The sequence below is a fragment of the Aquarana catesbeiana genome, linkage group LG05 (genome assembly GCF_042186555.1).
Source record: "Aquarana catesbeiana isolate 2022-GZ linkage group LG05, ASM4218655v1, whole genome shotgun sequence".
Classification (NCBI taxonomy): Eukaryota; Metazoa; Chordata; class Amphibia; order Anura; family Ranidae; genus Aquarana; species Aquarana catesbeiana.
In genome coordinates, this window is record NC_133328.1 from 209,291,955 (window position 1) to 209,312,367 (window position 20,413).

At 42.1% G+C, this 20,413-nt stretch overlaps 1 protein-coding gene across 2 annotated transcripts in view; it reads left to right on the plus strand.

Annotated features, from left to right (window-relative positions):
* CDK13 (cyclin dependent kinase 13) overlaps positions 1–20,413 on the plus strand; it is a 92,724-nt gene that overhangs the window by 26,636 nt on the left and 45,675 nt on the right. For both annotated transcript variants that reach the window (XM_073630527.1, XM_073630529.1), the window contains 2 exons: positions 3,998–4,162; positions 8,231–8,370. In XM_073630527.1, coding sequence (XP_073486628.1) covers positions 3,998–4,162; positions 8,231–8,370 — 305 coding nt within the window. The remainder of the gene's footprint in view (positions 1–3,997; positions 4,163–8,230; positions 8,371–20,413) is intronic.

A 20,413-nucleotide genomic window follows, 5' to 3' on the forward strand; every position in this document is an offset into this window, starting at 1 on the left:
TTGTACTCCTATGTCCGGTCCATAGGGGACCTCTCCACATCCCCCAGCCCTCATCACTGCCAAGGTTTGGGTGGGATGAGGTTCAAAATCAAACAAGATGTTTTACATTGGACTGTCAGCCATATTTTAACCCTTTTCATTCTTGGAAGACTTTGATTTTAAAATCTTTTTATCACAATATAGACCTTTTTATGACTTTTCTGAGGTATGCTTCAAGTGGTTTGTAGCTATTACCCCCCCCCCCCCCCCCCAACGCTGGATTAAGAGGAATCTTTTGTTTGTTCTTCTACAAGACTGCTATATACTTCTGATGAGAAAATGTATTTAGCAGTTTGTATTTACTAAAAATAATTGCATTTACTGTGGGAGGCCAGATATAGTGAATGCAGGGTCCTGGGTTTAGTAACACTTTAAGGTTTAGTCAAATAACAGTAGCAGTAAACCTGTGGTTTGGAAACACACTAACAAGAAGCTTGTGGTACCAAGCCTGGGCATTGTGCAAATAAACTTGCACTTTACTTTGCATACCTCAACATGCTATTTCAACTTTGAGCTGTGAATTATAGTGTATCCAGAAAGTATTCACAGCTCTTCACTTTTTCCACATTTTGTTACAGCCTTTTTCCAAAATGGATTAAATTCATTATTTTTCTCAAAATTCTACAAACAATGCCCCATAATGACAACATGAAAGAAGTTTGAGATCTTTTCAAATATATTAAAAATATAAAATAAAAAACAATCGCGTACATAAGTATTCACACCCTTGCTCAATACTTTATTGAAGCACCTTTGGCACCAATTACAGCCTCAACTCTTTTTGAGTATGGTGCTACAAGCTTGGCACACCTATTTTTGGTCAGTTTCTCCCATTCTTCTTTGCAAGACCTCTCAAGCTCCATCAGGTTGACTGGGGAGTGTCGGTGCACAGCCATTTTCAGATCTCTCCAGAGATGTTCATTCGGGTTCAAGTCTGGGCTCTCTGACTGGGCCATTCAAGAACATTCATAGAGTTGCCCCATAGCCACTCCTTTATCTTGGCCGTGTGCTTAAGGTCGTTTTCCTGTTGGAAGATGAACCTTCGCCCCAGTCTAAGGCCCAGAGCACTCTGGAGCAGGTTTTCATCAAGGATGTCTGTACATTGCTGCATTCATCTTTCCCTTGATCCTGAATAGTCTCCCAGTTCCTGCTGCTGAAAAGCATCCCCACAGCATGATGCTGCCACCACCATGCGTCATATTGGCCAGATGATAAGCAGTGCCTGGTTTCCTCCAGACATGACACTTGCCATTCAGGCCAAAGCATTCAATTTTTGTTTCTTCAGACCAGAGAATTTTGTTTCTCATGGTCTGAGAGTCCTTCGGGTGCCTTTTGGCAAACATCAGGTGGGCTGTAATGTGCCTTTCACTGAGGAGTGGCATCCGTCTGACCACTTTACCAGACAGGCCTGATTGATGGAGTGCTGCAGAAATGGTTGTTCTTCTGGAAGGTTCTCCTCTCGCCACAGAGAAATGCTTGAGCTCTGACGGTGACCATCGGGTTCTTGGTCACCTCCCTGACTAAGGCCGTTCTCCCCCCATAGCTCAGTTTGCCTGGGCAGCCTGCTCTGGGAAAAGTCCTGGGGTTCCAAATGTCTTCCATTTATGGATGATAGAGGCCACCGTGCTCATTGGGACCTTCAGTGCTGCAAAAAAATGTCTGCACCCTTCCCCCGATCTGTGCCTCAATACAATCCTGTCTCGGAGGTCTACAGACAATTCCTTGGACTTCATGGTTTGGTTTGTGCTCTGACATGCACTGCTAACTGTGGGACCTTCAGATGGACAGGTGTGTGCCTTTCCAAATCCTGTACAATCAACTGAATTTATCACAGGTGGACTCCAATCAAGTTGTAGAAACATCTTAAGGATGTTCAGTGGAAACCGAATGCATCTGAGCTCAATTTTCAGTGTCATGGCAAAGGCTTTGAATACTTATGTAAATTTGCAAAAGTTTCAAACAAACATTTCACGTTGTCATTATGGGGTATTTATTGTTTGAGGAAAATAATGAATTTAATCCGTTTTGGAATAAGGCTGTAACATAACAAAATGTGGAAAAATCGAAGAGCTGTGAATACTTTCCGGATGCACTGTAAGGTTACCTTATCCCCTGTAGAATCTACAAGCTATTTAATATTTGAAAACATTTTACCATCTCTTTTAAATTATACCCACCATTACTCTAATGCCCCGTACACACGGTCGGATTTTCCGACGGAAAATGTGTGATAGGACCTTGTTGTCGGAAATTCCGACCGTGTGTGGGCTCCATCACACATTTTCCATCGGATTTTCCGACACACAAAGTTTGAGAGCAGGATATAAAATTTTCCGACAACAAAATCCGTTGTCAGAAATTCCGATCATGTGTACACAAATCCGACGCACAAAGTGCCACGCATGCTCAGAATAAATAAAGAGATGAAAGCTATTGGCCACTGCCCCGTTTATCGTCCCGACGTACATGTTTTACGTCACCGCGTTCAGAACGATCGGATTTTCCGACAACTTTGTGTGACCGTGTGTATGCAAGACAAGTTTGAGCCAACGTCCGTCGGAAAAAATCCTAGGATTTTGTTGTCGGAATGTCCGAACAAAGTCCGACCGTGTGTACTAGGCATTACTGTGGTGACCTCCAATAATCTGTACAGATCTACGCAGGCTCACTGAAAGGACACCCGTATGGGAAACAATTGTTTCTATGTGCCTTGTTCACAACAGTTAGTTGAGGTGGGTTGCATTGTACTGTGTGAAAGTGCAGACGTGCTGAATTTTTTTGCATTGCACCTCAACCCATGTCAGCGCATCCCACCAAACATCTCATCCATAGAGATGAAGAAAGTGTCATTTTTGTGACATTTCAATAAAAAAAAAAAAAAAAAAAAAAAGGGGGTAAACCGTGCAATTCATTGTAACAATGCAAGGCACTGCCCCTCACTGCTGCTACAAAACGGACAGCAGATGACATGCTAAAATGGACCGTTTTAACAAATGGGCTGGTGTGTATGCGTCCCAAAAAGCTGGGTTCATACAGGCGATAAGCACGGACTGTGCGAATTCCATTGGGAAGAATCTGTGGATTCCTGCGGCTAGAATGCAGCTGTATGCAAAGAGTTGCAGCTGTTGAGCCTATACAAAGCAATGACAGGCTGGTAGCAACTGCATATATAAGTGTCTGTTTGCACAGCAAGCAATTACCTATGGACAACTGCAAACTGTAAGCGATAGCTGCAGCCACCATGAGCCTGTCATTGCTTTGTATGGGCTGAGCAGCCGCAGCTCTACACACACACACACACACACACACACACACACACACACACACACGTCATTTCAGCCTCTGGAATCAGCAGATTCTTGCCACTGATATTTACAGTGTGTGCTAATCACCCATGTGAGTGCACCCTTATGGCCCGTACACACGATTCGAAAATCGGGCGAAAAATACCCCTTTCGACGTGATTGTATGAGGATTGGATGGCTAGTACAGAGCTTTCGAGAGCCAATCACGACAGTTCATCCGATTATTATTCGATCGGACGAGCATGAACATTTTCCTCGTACGATACCAGATCGTACAATTGTCATCTGAAAATACAGTACAAATCCACTACAACATATGACATCACTTCTGATTTTTTTTTTTTTTTTTTTTTTTTTTCTGTCGTACGAGAAATTTTGTGACTTTAGTAACCTATTCTAATTCTACTTGCGACTAGTAAGCGAAAACATTCTGACGATCTGTCATCCGATTTTCGGATCGTGTGTGTGGGGCATTAGGGTCGAATTGTAGATTCAAAATATGTGAGTCAGGTTACAAGGAGTGGTGGGTCATGTGTTTTTAGATGTAGTCGCAGGTACAGATGTAGACCCACACATGTCTATATTGGTTTATTACTGATATAAACAAAGGTGTAATATGTTAATGTATCGTAATTAATATGTCTTTAATTCAGTTTCCGAGTCTGTATCCCTGGAAAATCGGTCAAGAAGGAAATGGAGCGAAAACTTCGGCACTTGTTGTCTGACTTGCCCCTCCCACCTGTCCATTTTGGAAGTGGAGACCCGTCATGTAGTCCAGAGGGGAAGAAATCAGCATTAAAGAACAAACGGAGGCCTAAGTATGACTTTACTTTACTTTAAAAGCACAAATTTGATTATGTTTGTTTATAATAATCACTAAGATACTTTAAGGCCCCTTTCACACTCATATGGACCATTTGTCTGTTTTTTTTTTTTTTTGTTTGTTTTTTTTTTTTTTTTTTTAATCCATCCGTTAACAAATGAAAAACTGACATCAATGCACCTCTATGAAAAAAATGGATGTAAACAGATGATCATCCATTTGCATCTGCTTCTGTCAACATCTGTTTTTTTGGAACGGATCAAAGCCCTATTTTTCTTTTGTTAAAAAAAAAATGGATTGGATGAAAAACCGATGTAAACGGACAAACCGTTTGTTTTTGCATGGAAAAATTGGCTCTAGAGACTCAAGTGGTCAAAAACTTTAACTGGTGGATGTAAAAAACTGATGGAAAAACTGATTCATACTTTATCCATTCTTTTCTTTGAAAAAACTTGACTGAACTAATGAAACAAACGGTCCGCATTTGTGAAAGGAGCCTGTTTTTTTAAACTGTCCCTACAGATGTTAAAGTGTATATAAACTCCAAAAACTTTTCTTTTTGGTCTATTAATTATATAACATTAAAACTTTTTTGTTAAATTTGTTCAATAAGTGCAAATAAATCCCCATTGATCCTGCCAGCAATGTAATGCTTTCCACAGGAAGTGTTACTGGCAGGATCACCAGGTAAAAATATAGAGTATAAAAGCATTATAAAAAAAAAACTAATGCAGACACCAAAAAAGACTGTTAAGCTGTATGATATTCTATTTTGTTTTTGAGTTTAGATGCACTTTAATTTAAAACTGGGTGTGGATGTAGACATGTGTCTTACATGCATGTATGTATAGACACGCTAATTCAAATTAAAACCAAAAATATTAATCCAGTGATTAGAGCAATACAATGAGTATTGAAACAGTGAAATAAATAATTGTGAGTTAATAGGTGAATAATGTCTCAGGGTAGGAATGCAATATTGACTCCACAAGATTCTAAAAGGTGAAAAAAATACCAGCGGGATGGAATGATCCAAAGCTATTCAGCCGCCACCAAGGGAAAGGAGTTATCCATGTATTCCATGTGACCTTGCAAAGGGCTATATCTGCAAGCGCCTATGACCTTGCTATAATAGGAGGTCTGCACCTTCCGGTAAGAGTTCTCACAGAGTGACCAATACATGCATAACTTCTTTCCCTTGGTGGCGTAAATTCTTTTTTTGAAACATAATTGCATTTCCCTTGGTGGCGGCTGAATAGCTTTGGATCATTCCATCCTGCTGGAACTTTTTTCACCTTTTTAGAATCTTGTGGATTCAATATTGCACTCCTACTCTATCTAAGATATTATTCACCTATTAACTCACAATTATTTATGTCACTGTTTCAATACTCACCTGTATTGCTCTAATCACTGGATTAATATTTGTGGTTTTAATTTTTAATTAGCGTGCCTTTTTGTGTGTGTGTAGGTATGTGTATGTATTTATTTAGTCCACTATGATGATATCTCATGGTTTGTCGCTGCTGTTGGTTTAGGTCTATGATCTAGCGCGGTATGCATCTTTGGTATAATGCATGTATAGCCGCACTTATTTGTAATGTGTACCCCTTTTTGAATGTGCGCATATTTGCCACTATCCTCTGGATTCGTATTTTGTGTTTTAAAGGGAATATATAGTCCTTATAAGTTTTTTGATTTTTCTTTTTTTACATAATATATGCCTGTGAAAGTAGTCGGCTTAATGTACTTAATCTTATGTTTTTATGTGTATACCTGGGGCAGATTATTTTGCTTAATACTGCTTTTGAAGTGCTGCAAAATAGTTGCTCCTTCCTGGTAATATCTTAAATGTACAGGTCAGGTTTGGCTATTTGAAATGTTGCTGGGAAATTCTCTTACCAATTTATGCATACACTACATGATTGCAGTCAACCAGAGATACCCATTGGTGGAAGAATTTACTAATGTCTGTATTTTAAGGCCTGGTTCATACATATGCGCTTTTCAATGCGTTTTCCATTTTGCAGAAACGCAGTACAGTCTATTTTAACATGGTTTCCTATGGGTCATGTTCACATCTCTGTTTTTTCCACTGGTGTTTTTTGGAAAGTGTCATAATATATATGTCATACTATATATGTGAATAATAGATAGAGTAGGAGTGCAATATTGAATCCACCAGATTCTAAAAAAGTAACTTTGTGGTTACTATGGGCGTTATTTATTAAATCTGGATAGTGCAAAATCCGGTGCAACTCGGCATAGAAACCAATCAGCTTCCTGATTTTATTGTCAAAGCTTAATTGAACAAGCTGAAGTTAGAAGCTGATTGGCTACCATGCACAGTTGCACCAGATTCTGAGTGCACCAGATAAAGTAAATCTCCCCCTATGTGCTCACTATGAGGAGCAGAGAATTTGGAGCAGCTCTTCATAGTTAACCAATCAGCTTCTTACTTCAGCTCATTTGGTTAAGCTTTGAAAATGAAATCTAGAAACTGGTTGCCATGCACAGTCTCCATACTCCAGTCTTCTTAAATCCCCCTCCTTGTATAGTATTATTTATATATACTATATATCTGTATATTTCCTTTTTTATGTTTTAGGCTTAAAAACGAAGATGTATTTTTCTTTAGTCAGGTAATATATTGCATATGAATATTTCCATTTCCAGAGAGCAGGTGGACCTTTTAGGAATAGCCTTTTAGGAAAAGCCTCAGCTGTAATCCGAGTGTGAAAGCCCGAGTGCTCTCACACTGGGGCGCTGCACTGGCAGGACATCACAAAAAGTCCCGCCAGTAGCTTCTTTGCAGCAGTGGAGGAGTGGTGAATACACCGCTCCTCCACCGCTCCTGCCCATTGAAATCGATGGGCAGCGCTGCTGAACCGCCGACAAAGCGTCGCTGCAGCCGCGTTTTGTGGGCGGATTTAACCCTTTTTTATGTCCGCTGGCGGGGGTTAAAACCGCCCCACTAGCAGCTGAATAGCGCCGCTTTACCGCCGACGCCTGGGCGCTTTTAGTATGAAAGGGCTCTCAAAGTGTACATAACACAACTACTTTGTGTATCCAGATGGATTATATCTTCTTTTTTTCAGGACAGTTGGGCTTTCATTTAGTTGTTAATGGTAATGGATATCTGCTAATTTTTATTTTTATTTTTTTATTTTTTATATTCTAAGGAAAACTGTCCCAAAATAGTAAAAAATATTAAAAAAAAAAATATAATTGTATATTTCTTGCTACCACCATAACCTACCACCAAAGAACAACCCAAAATAAACTCTCCTGCTCCTGATGATCGCAGTAATGCCACATATGTGCATGTTGTTGTATGTACTCGTAGTACAGCCCAGAAAAAATAGTGCTCATTTTGCGTTTTTATTTTTTATATTTATTTTTTAATCCTTTTTTATCCTACCTATAACACACTGAAACTGATACTAATTAAAAAAATAAAAAATGCTGTCCAAAAAATAACCCTGACCTTAGCGCTAACCCTTTTAGCGTGGAGGTGTTAAAGAAGTCCTCTTCAGTCCTGTATTATTACATAGTTTTTGATGTTAAATTCACCTTCTGCACCATTTTGCATGTTAAGCCTGCCATAGACGGAAAAAAATGCTTGATTCCCCCATCCAATAGCTGCTAGCAATAATCGCATGTAAAATCCTACAGGCTGGTTGTACCCAAGTTGATCGATTTGATCAGCTTAGGTGCATTCAGCCTGCCTATACATGGTTCGAATCTCGGCTAGTCCCTGCTGAACCAGACAAGATTGGAACCATCTATGGCTGGCTTTACACCTGTATTTAAGATGTACCATGTAACATTGCGCAAATTCCCCCACAGCCCCCTCACACATGACAGCGTGCAGGGTTTCTAACCCCCCCCCCCAACGCAGCCGCTGTCCCTTTGAAATTTTTCATGCCTGTTCTCAAAGGGAGGCTTTTACAGGTAAATGCCAGGCTTAAAATGTTAAATGCCTGTATAAACTAATGTGAAGATTGTTGTTGAAATCAATGTAAATGTAAATAGCAACTTGCTTTCTATTTATGGTTTAAAGGATCTGCGGGCCACGCTGTGGTGAAATACCTGAGAAAGACATTGACTGGGGAAAGCGATGTGTGGACAAGTTTGATATCATTGGGATAATTGGAGAAGGCACCTATGGACAAGTGTACAAAGCCAGAGATAAAGACACTGGTATGACTGCCTACTGTTCTATATCTGCAACACTTTAGACTACTCTTGAGACTTATGTATATGAAAATAATAATTTTAAATTATTTGAATTCAACAAAAGTAAAGTGAGGGATGGATTTGATCTAGTAGTAGCACCATATTCCTTTGTACACTTTGTAGCTGATAAGCAAGCAATATAATATTGGGGTAGATTTTGGCAGAGGTTCGTTTTTAAAGCATTTTCATCTTTTTCAATTGCCATGATAGTGGCAATAATATAAAAAAATACTAATATACATGTACTACATATACAGTAATGTTTTTTTTAACCCTTATGCCCTGTACACACGATAGGATTTTCCGACAACATTTGTGTGACTGTGTGTATGCAAGACAAGTTTGAGCCAACATCCTTCGGAAAAAAATCCAAGGTTTTGTTGTCGGAAAATCCTATCGTGTGTACAGGACATTATACTGCTACCCTTCTCTCCATTTTTCAATGCTCAGAACATTTTTTTAAATTTACACATTTTTTTTTTTTTTTTGTTATTTTTTTACATACAGCTCCCAAACCATATATTTTATGAAAGCACAGGACAATAGAATAAATTGTTTTTACTGTTGATTCTGTAGGTCCCATGAGAGTAGCTCAAATATTTTTGATAAAAATACACCTAAATTGAGCATACAAACCCAACATAACTTACAAAGTTCTTGCCAAATTTAAAAAACTTAAAACTGTATGGCGTTAATAAATAACCAAAATTTATACATCTTGAAGTGCCTAAAAAGGCAAGTGCCCCCCCCAAAAAATCGAAAAGATGTTATAATTACTTGCTCTGTGCAGTGGTATCGCACAGAGTGGCCCCTTACCTCCTCTTCTGGGGTTCCCCGCCGGCTCTCTCCATTCCTCCTCTTCTGGAAATGCTTCCATTTGCAAGACAGGACTCGTACGGGTGTGCTCCTAAGCCGGGCTGTGTGCGTTAACACACACGCACACATACACCACTGCTCGGCACTGCCCCCTACTCCCTCCTCACAGGACTTGATTGACAGCAGCCTATGGCTCCCGCTGCTGCTTCTGTGTCCTACGAGACCAGGAAGGCAGGAGAGCGCTGCTGCAGACTGGCACAGTGCTGGATCGAGAAAGGACTCAGATGGAGAAGAGGGAGGTGGTAATAATTATAATTCATAAATAGTAATAAGTGCAGCGCAAAATATATCAAGACTAAAATGTATGCAGAGTCCAATAATCATGGAACAGTAATAAAATTATTAAAATGATAAACTGAAGTCCATAGAAACTGCAAACAAAATTCTTCTGGGAACTGACAGCTCTTTCCACCCAATGGATAGGGAGAAGTAAATCAATGTATATGATTGTGCTTACCAGCTCCGGTGGACCCCTTAATTACAGGGGGTCAGAAACAGCATGAATGAACTCAAGGCAAAACAGCTGGGCTACTGGTCATCATCCAGGAGATATCCATCCAGAGAGCGGGGAATCCCGTCAGGTAGAAGGTGGATCCGTAGTAAACTGGCAGAGTGCTCAGCGGTGGTTTCACATACAGAAAGTGAAAGTAAAAAGGAATCTAAGAGCGATCCGTCATTTAAATACTTCCAGACTTTATTAAAAGTTATTGCATGGGTGAATAAAAAGGTGGCAAAGGCATTAAACTGTGCCAAAAGATCACAAATCAGGCCGGCTACGGCAGGAGACAGACTGTTCGCGTCCGAACAGCTGTCGGCAAGAGATGGCAGCGGGTGACGTCGGTACTGTAGCTCCGCCCCCGTACGCAGCGTTACGTCACTATGGACTTCGTCAGCGAGGGTCATATTATAATAATAATAATTATAATTACTGGGACTTTTTTTACCTTAATGCATAGTCTAGACAAATGTGAATACAGTCCTGCGTTACCTCTATTTCCTTCAAAATCTCCCTCTCTCCCCCAAAGTTTTTTGTTGCGCTTACCCCAAAGAATTACTCAAAGTAATCATGATACATCATATGATAAACTGCAAAACACTAATTACATAAAAGCATCAAAATCACTTATTGAAAAACTGCAAAAAAAAAAAAAAAGGTTCAGATATAATAAACGTGAGTGGCTCAATTTCTAGTATTATTCATCTTTATAGCGCGACTCTCAAATCCCCCATTCAGTTTATCTTTCTCAAATAAAAATGTGCAGTTACTCCTACCCCAACACACTATTGCGCTCAGCTCTGGGTATAGACCTGCAAACAATCGGGTCACACTCGCTTCCCCTCTCCGGGGCTGTACTCAAATTCCACTCCACCAATATGTCTTTCCACTCTTTTTTTTCCTATGCCAACAAAATCTTAGGTAAAGTTTGGAAAACTTCTGCCGAATGGATGATAAATGAAAAGGTTAATGTGTTTGTCGACATTAAAAACATTAACTGTTCACACTGCGCATATGTGACTCAGAAGCAAAAAACAAACCTGAAACAGATTCATTTATATCCATTGAACGATTTATCGTTTGAAATTCGGTTATTACACAATGGCAATATCGTTAGCTCTCATGCTGAGTGTTCGTTTTTCGAAAACCAGTTTGAACGATTTTTCAACTGGTGTATGGGTAGCAGTCTTCAAACGAGGCTAGTCAGTTGTGAATGACAGAAGGCATTGTATAGTTGCTATTTTCCCTAGGCTTACATTTTCATCTGTTTCTATCACTAAGCAGCTTTTCCTGCTGCCAGACCAAGGTACCATGATGACACCAACAGCATAATCCAATAATTAGGAGTGGCTGAGAGATACTGTGATGATGTCAGAGTCATGATAGGCATTTGTAATGCTAGAAGAAAAAGCTCTGCTGCATCTAATGGTCAAATTAAATGGCTATGATAAAACCCTCTTAGCCAGCTCTAGATGTTAAAGTCCACTTGAACTGAAAAAGCAAGGGTTTAATATGTAGTAAGGAAGTTTTAAAAATGTTAATAGTGTCTAAGCAGTACCATGAAAAATCTACCTTTTTGAAAACATCGGTGCAGTTTCTGATATGTGAGGGTGCTTCTGTCCCTCTTGGCTGTATATGTGTGGGTTAAGGCCCTTTTCACACGGGAGCTTCCGCTAAGCGGAATCCGCTTGCTCAGCAGGGGATCTCTCCGCTTATCCCCCCCCAAGCAGGCGGATGACACGTCTCTGACACGGGCACAGTCCCGTTCCCTTCTATGGGGCAATCGAATGGAAACAGGCTGTCCGTTTTCCATCCGATTCGATACGCTGGACGGATGGGGAATAGGACTACTATCCATCTGTTTTTGGCAGAACGGATGGCGGAAGGTGTCAGCAGGTTACATCCGCTGCTCCATAGAACAGACTGGAAGGCCCTATCGGGTCTGCTTGAAAAACTGACAGGCAGACCTAATCGAACAGCATGTGTGAAAGGGGCCTAAGGCACAGTGGCCTCTGATTGATACAGGAGAATTTGTAATTTGAGTGCTGCTCACTGTTTTCCTTTCTGGAGGCTCTGACATGAGTAATCAAAGCTCTGCCTCTACCAAGGTGGCCACCTTCACACATACAGTGCAGAACTATATGTGCTAGAAATAGGGAAGGGTCAGCTGCAAAAGCAACACGGGCAACACTGATGACTAATCCTTTGCCCTCTGACTACTTTTTTTTGGGTACAGAACACCTTCTAGAGTTCCTTTTTAACTATGGGTCTGCTTTAAGTTATTGTATTGAAATAAACACCCATGTAATGTAGATAATGCTTATATCTTCAAAACATGAATATCCATCAGTTGTTAGTTTCTCATTGTTGAGCATGTAATACAAAAAAAAACCCAAATACCAGCAGAGATTAAATTTGTACTTAATGCACTCTAAAATTAAAAATAAGAGTATATATCATCTAGAATGGTGCTTCCTAATATTTTTCATGTTAGGTAATGCTTCTAAAACACTACTGAGTAATAAGGAGGCTGCCATTGCTCACTGTTTTTATGTAAATGGCAGTTGCTTGGCCAGAATACTTTAAGATGTTTGCCAGAACCTCTGAGCTACAAAATTGCTCCAGGTCAGTGATTTTACCACTTGAGCTCTCGAAAGTTTTACCCCTTTCATGACCAGGACATTTTTTTTTTTTGCTATTTTGTAGTGTGCTACTTAAACTAGTAATTGTGTGGTCATGCAACGCTGTACCCGGATGAAATTTTATATCATATATTTTTTTCACACAAATAGAGCTTTCTTTTGGTGGTATTTGATCACCACTGGGTTTTTTGAAATGTAAACGAAAGTCATAGAATTTTTTTTTTTTTTTTTTACTCTGCTACAAAACTTAATTTCTTCTCGTACATCATGGGACACAGAGCGTAAGTAATAACGTAATGGTTATATAGGCACCTTCAGGTGATGGACACTGGTATACCCAATCCAGGAAGTTCACTCTCTATATAACCCCTCCTCCTGCCAGGAGTACCTCCGTTTTTTTCGCCAGTCTCTAAGGTGTTGGTCACGAGTGAAGATGTACTCTGCGGGGCTCCAGGAGGGATCCTTGCGGGATTTAAATAGCCTCCATAGACCTGATCCATCCAAAGTGCCACTGAGGCCAAAGTGGATGGTACCTGGGCCTCGTATACAAAGCATGAGGTTTTGCCTGTAACGCCTCTTTGAGGGTTGTATCTCAGAGCCCAAGGCTTTGATCATGCTAAATTACCTAAAAGCTTTTCCTGGCGGGGTGCTTTTACAGGTCCAAGGGAGTGGAACCCCGATAAAAAGGGACCCGGTCCTTGAAGGTTTACTAAACGCGGCACGCCGTGATGGGTGAAGGTTGGATTGACTGTTGTTGTGAAGGTTGTGACCTGTAAATCAGCAAATCCTGCGGTGGGGATAAGCTAAGGGAAGAAACTTAGGAACTAAAAAGTCCACCTATGAATTCTTCTTTAAAGTGGATGTAAACCCAATGTCATCCTTTCTAAACTACTGCCATAGGGGTTATCTATAAGGATATACATGCCACCTGCATGTATCTTTACCTGTCAAATGTCTCCCCTCTATCTGTTATGAGACCTGAAAAACTGCAGATTCTGTGGGTGGGTCTGTTGTCTGGAGCTCGGTGGGTGGAGTCTTGATGTCAGTAGACTCCCCGCCCACCTCTACGCTCCCCTTGTCAATATGCATTTTCTTCTGTGTATTTCTTACACTGAACTTCTGCTATGATCTCTAACCTCCAGTGAAAAGACAGGAAAGTAACCACATGACTTCAGCATGCCAAATCATGCTGAGGTGTGGAACAGCCAATCCTTGCAGAGCTGCTGAAGAAAAGAGTGGGGATGGGAATTAAAAAATAATGCATGTCTTAGGCTACTGCACAAGATATGTAAATCACCTGTCACTCACAGCAAGGGGGAGGATTTGACAAAGTTTTTCTCTGTTTGTCAAGTTTTATCTTGCTGAACAATAAAAGAGGATTGCTTAGAGCCGGATTAACTCCTTGTGGCAAGATTGGGCTCAAATGATAGGAAATCTTATACTCTACATTATGACATCAAAATAAAAAATTTCGGGTTTACATCCACTTTAAGGGAAAAAATTTTGTCATGCCTTAATTCTCCACTAGAGGGAGTATATGCACATACCGTAATCTGTTGTCTTCACTGTAAGCTCAATGTCAGTCTGTGTGTGGCTGCAGCAGCTTGCGCTGGGGGATTCCTCTCAGGTAAGAGATCTGCCGATGCTTTTTTTCTCCCCCCTGAAGGGACCAGAGGGTTAGGGAAACCTCAGCGGTGTACCTCCCTTGTAATACTCCGCCCCCCCGCCGTGGGGGTGCGGAGGTCCCGAAGTTTGCTCTGACAGTTGTTTTTTTTTTTTTTTTGCCTGCTGGTGTCGTGGGCTCCGCCTCCCCCCCCCCCCCCCCCCCCCCCCTCGTGTTGGGTCTGCGGACCCGAAAGCTGCGAGCGTGGGGATATTTTTCAAACGAAAGGAGGGGGCGGGTTTACGAAGGGGCGGGGCCTAGGCGTGGCGCCGTGTAACATCCACTAGGATGCACGGCAAACAAGCAGGCTTAGGAATCAGCTGGAGCAGTCTCTCCTCGGCTGATAGCGAGGAGGAGCAAGGGGCGGGACACGGGCAGTGGGGCACGTAAGGGCTGCAAGTGGCATTCCTACTACAGGAAGGACATTTTTCCCAGCACTAGGCTGAACTTAATAGCAGCATCATTCTGTCATGACTATGTTCAGCAAGTAGTGCAATTTTTAATAGTACCTCTGCTTTTGTGCTTAGGACTATGCGTACCAAAAAAGACACCGCAAAAAACAAAAAAACAAAGATTTCACCCCCAGGCGTTAGGAGCTCCAGTCGTGTCTTCACACTGTCATCCCCGCCTGAAATACCAATTATGGCAAGCCAGGGTGAGCCATTGGAACTAACTGATGGTGCAGCTGCTTCTCATATCTCAACGCCTGTATACATGACTGAAGATGTCTTTTCCTCCACGCTGTAGGGCCTGGAAGGAAGATTAGCGCCTTTAATCGCATCCTCCATTCAAATGGATAAGAAGCGTGCTGGATCCCCCTCCCCCACTTTAGACCCTTTGCAAGGGGAACAGGGGGCACAGGATGAGGTGTTACCCTCAGGCGATCAGGAGGAAAGACAAACCAATGACTCCTCTGCGGAGGAGACAACGGCAGATGAACCTTTTTCAGCCTCGCAATCTGAGAAGTTGCTGATACAATCTCTTATGCAGATGGTTCGTTCTACTTTCATGCTACCCCTAATGCAGTCTGCTGAAAGCTCGGTTTCTTTCTTTGGGTTCCTTAACACCTTCACAGCCTTGGCATGCGTTTCCTGTCCATGCATTACTAGAGCAGCTTATTTATGCTTAATGGGATCACCCGTATAAGCATTTTCTTCCTCCAAAGAGATTTTCAGTTCTCTATCCCATGGAGGAGAAATTCACCAAAAAATGGAAGTTACCAGCAGTTGACGCTGAGATTTCCAGTGTGAATAAAAGTCTAACTTGTCCAGTAGACAATGCACAGATGCTTAAGGATCCAACATATAAAAGGTTGGAATTCCTGTTAAAATCCGCTTTTTCCTTGGAAGGTGTCGTTACTCAGCCGGCAGTCACAGCAGTAGGCGTCTGTCAATCCCTAAAGGACCCAATTTAGAAAGGCCCTTAAAGAGGTTCCTGCACAACAAGCCCGGGATTTGGCCGAACTACCAACAGCATTATGCTTTGCCATAGATGCCATTAAAGATTCAATTCACCAGGCATCCCACTTTATGCTTATGCTAGTACACATGCATAGAATCCTGTGGTTAAAAAATTGGTCAGCCGAAGCACCATGAAAAAAGCTCCTGACTGGCTTTCCTTTTCATGGGGATCGGCTATTTGGGGATGATTTGTACAAATACATCCAAAAAAAATTCTAGTGGGAAAAGTACTCTTTTGCCAGTCAAAAAAAAGCATAAACACCCTTCATTTAAACAGGCTCTTTCTCCTGCGCCAGGGGCTTCCGCCTCTAGGCAGTGGCGACGGCCTCCGCCAGCAGACTCTAGAGGAAAACCTCAAGGTCAGGCCCAGGCTCAAAAGAAGTCCTGGGGCCGGAAACCTGCAAAGCAGAATCCTAAAGCCTCATTATGAAGAGGCGCCCCCCTTGCCAGGGTTGGGAGAAGACTTCTGCAGTTTTCAGAAGTCTGGCAAGAGGAAATTCACGACAGATGGGTCATCTCCACGGTAACTCTGGGGTACAAGCTGGAGTTTTGGGACTTTCCACCGTCTCTTTTTCTGAGGTCAAACATTCCCAAAGATCCAGGGAAAAGGCAATCTCTGTTTCGGGCACTAGACCGATTAATGGCTCAGGGGGTGATCATACAGATCCCCACAGTAGAGCAAGGTTTCAGGTTTTATTCAAACCTCTTTACAGTACCAAAACAGTACCAAAAATGGAGATGTCAGACCCATTCTAGATCCAAAAAATCTATATCAGTTCCTGAAGATTTGCTCCTTTTGCATGGAGTCGATCAGGTCAGTGGTTTCTATCCTACAAGCAGGAGAATTTCTGGCATCTGTCGATATCAGGGATGCATATTTGCATGTTCCTATATTTTCCGCTCACCAAAGGTTTCTGCAGTTCGAGGTAGAACAGCAGCATTTCCAGTTTGTATCCTTGCCCTTCGGGCTAGCTACAGCACCCAGGGTGTTTACAAAAGTTCTGGCCCCACCTCTAGCCAGGTTAAGGGCACAGGGCATAACAGTCTTGGCGTACCTAGACGATCTATTGCTAATAGACCAGTCGGTGGCTCGTTTGGAGCAAAGCACGCACATTACAACCAGTTACCTGGAAAGTTTGGGTTGGATTCTCAACCTAGAGAAATCTTTCTTAAAACCAATAAAAAGGCTGGAGTACCTTGGTCTGATCATAGACACAACCCAGAAAAAGGTGTTCTTGCCTCAGACAAAAATCAACTCCATAAGAGAGCTGGTGCGGATGGTTAGGTCAAAAAGCGATCCCTCTATTCGCTTTTGCATGAAGTTGCTAGGAAAGGACTGTGGCTTCATTCAAAGCGGTTCCCTATGTCCAGTTACCATTCAAGACTGTTACAAAACAGTATCCTGCCTGCTTGGAACAAAACAATTCAAGCTTTAGACTTGCTAGTGCGGCTGCCCCCAAGGGTGTCCCAAAGCCTCAGTTGGTGGTTACTAACCCAGAATCTGCTGAAAGGAAAATCCTTCAGACCTGTTATCTGGAAAGTGGTAATAATGACAGATGCCAGCCTTTTGGGCTGGGGAGCAGTACTAGAGAAGACAACTGTCCATGAACAGTGGTCAAGAGCCGAAATCAATATCCTAGAGATTCGGGCAGTGCGTCTGGCTCTGAAGGCCTGAACTTCCAGGTTAAGGGATTGTCCTGTTAGGATCCAATCTGACAATGCCATAGCGGTGGCCTATATCAATCACCAAGGGGGCACCAAGAGTCTTGCAGCGCAGACAGAGGAACCATATTCTAATTTGGGCAGAAAGGAATGTTCCGTGCCTATCCGCAGTCTTCATTCCAGGATTAGAGATTTGGCAGGCGAACTACCTGAGTCGCCAGCTGTTATTCCCGGGGAATGGTCTCTTCACCCCGACATTTTTCAGGCTGTTTGCCAAAGATGGGGGACGCCGTATGTAGATCTTCTAGCGTCCAGATTCAACAAGACGTTGATCAACTTTGTGTCCAGGACAAGGGATCCACTTGTATGCGGAACAGATGCGTTGGTGACCCCGTGAGATCAGTTCTCACTGATCTATGCATTTCCCCCTATTCAGTTGCCGCCTCGACTTCTTTGCAGGTTCAAGCTGGAAAGAAAGCTGGTAATTCTGGTAGCACCAGTATGGCCCAGAAGGTCATGGTATGCAGAAATCGTAAAGATGGCAGTGGAGGATCCATGGTCCCTTCCACTACGGCCAGACCTACACTCACAGGGGCTGATATTCCATCCTACCTTACGAACGCTAAATTTAATGGCTTGGCTATTGAAACCCACATTCTGAAGAAACGTGGGCTTTCCGGGTCAGTTGTCTCTACTTTGGTTAATGCAAGGAAGCCAGCTTCCAGAACTATATATTATAGAGTCTGGAGGGCTTATGTTTCCTGGTGTGAATCCAAGGGTTGGCACCCTCGGAGATATATCATAGGCAGAATTCTTGGCTTTCTACAATTGGGGGTAGAGATGAAGTTGGCCTTGAGTACTATTAAAGGCCAAGTCTCAGCTTTATCGGTCTTATTTCAAAGACCGCTTGCTACACATTCTTTAGTCCGGGGTTTTATGCAAGGGGTGATGTGGATTAATCCACCAGTTAAATCACCTTTGAGCCCTTGGGACTTGAACTTAGTTTTGTCAGTGTTACAAAAACAGCCATTTGAACCAATACAACATATTCCCTTAGTCTTTCTGACAAGGAAGTTGGTGTTCTTGGTTGCTATATCCTCAGCAAGGAGGATTTCGGAATTGGCTGCTCTTTCTTGTAAAGATCCATACTTGATTATTCATGAGGACAGAGTGGTGTTGCGCCCTCGTCCAGACTTTTTGCCAAAAGTGGTCTCAGGTTTCCACCTGAGCCAAGACATCCTGCCATAGTTTTTTCCAAAACAATGTTCCAGGGAAGAAAAGTCACTACATTGCCTTGATGTGGCGAGAGCGGTCAAAGTCTATTTAAAGACGACTGCTCAGATTCGTAAGACTTATGTTTATTCTGTCAGAGGGTCCTAAGAAAGGACAGGCAGCGTCGAAATCCACTGTTGCTAAGTGGATTCGGCAAGTTATAATTCAGACTTATAATTTAAGGGGCAAGATTCCCCCTTTTCAAGTCAAAGCGCACTCTACCAGGTCAGTTAGTGCTTCTTGGGCAGTGCGTCACCAGGCCTCCATGGCTCAGATCTGTAAGGCCGCAACTTGGTTTTCAGTATATACATTCACCAAGTTTTATCAAGTGGATGTAAGGAGGTGGGAGGATACCTCTTTCGGGCGCAATGTGCTGCAGGCAGCAGTATAAGTCCTCAAGTCTGGGGGTACCCTGTGGGTTGTGTCTCCCTCCCCTCAAATAGCATTGCTATGGGACGTCCCATTAAGTTATTAAGCTCTGTGTCCCATGATGTTTGATAAAGAAAATAGGATTTTTATAACAGCTTACCTGTAAAATCCTTTTCTTGGAATACATCATGGGACACAGAGGTCCCTCTCCTCTTTTTGGGGTTTAAGTATATTGCTTTGCTACAAAAACTGATGTACTCCTGGTAGGAGGAGGGGTTATATAGGGAGTAAACTTTCTGGATTGGGTATACCAGTGTCCATCACCTGAAGGTGCCTATATACCCATTAAGTTATTACTTAAGCTCTGTGTCCCATGATGTACTCCAAGAAAAGGATTTTACAGGTAAGCTGTTATAAAAATCCTATTTTCTTTATAAACTTTGGCCAAAATGTATTTTGTTACATGTCTTTGATGAAAAAAAAAAATCCCAATAAGTGTATATTGATTGATTTGCATGAAAGTTCTAGCTACTACAAACTATGGTATGTGTGTATGTATATGTGTATTAGAATGTGTTTTTTTTTTTTTTTTTCTTATACTAGTAATGGCGATTATCAGCAACCGATAATGGGACTATGATAGTGTGGCGGGCAGTCTAAAACTAACTGATGCTGGTGGGGGAACTGACATCACCATAACTCTTATACAGAGATGAGTGCTAATAATATTCACTGTACTAATGACACTAGCGCGGAAGGGGTTAACATCTAGGGCGATTGAGGGGTTAAATTTGTGCCTAATAGTGTGTAATGTGTGCTGCTTTTTACTGCAGATCTTTGTTTCTTCTCTCTCCTTTGCAGATATAAGAAACAGAGAGGTAATTTCCTCTGTACAGAGCCCTGTGTTGATCATCAACACAGGTCTCTGGGCTTTGATTGCACACAACTGATCAGCAGGTTCCGGCCATGAATCATTGGCCAGGACTTGCTGACAGACTCTCGCTGTGTACAATCACAGCGGGAGTTGGCAGGTGGGTGTGCGTGCCCTCACCCTAAACCCAGAAGCAGGCAGTGACATACAGGTACATCGCTGTGCCTGCGCGGGCCGTCTGTCTACAGTACATTGCAGGTGGGTGGGCGGGCGGTCAGCAAGTTGTTAAATCAGTATTTTCTTTCTTCATTTGGGGTTTGTAAAAATGAGTTACCTCCCATAAGGTATATATATCCTATGTCTGGGTCTCTCCTCTGTCCTATTATATCTTTGTTTATATACACCAATTAGCAAGCTGTTGCTGAACTTCAGCCAGTGCGTTTGAGAGCTGTGGCTTTCCTACACGAGAGGGGTAGTGTTATTTGTATATCCCCCACTTTGCTTGACCACGCAGCAGGCAGAAGTACAGCTGTGTGGCGTCTTTTAAAATAAAGACAGATCGTGATCTTGGTGGTAGGTTATACCTCAGGTGAGGTAAGTATTGCTTATAAACAGAACAAAAAATATGCCTTGAGTTTTTCTTAAAAAAAAAACAAAACAAAAAAAAAAAACTATGATATGGGCCCATCATGACTG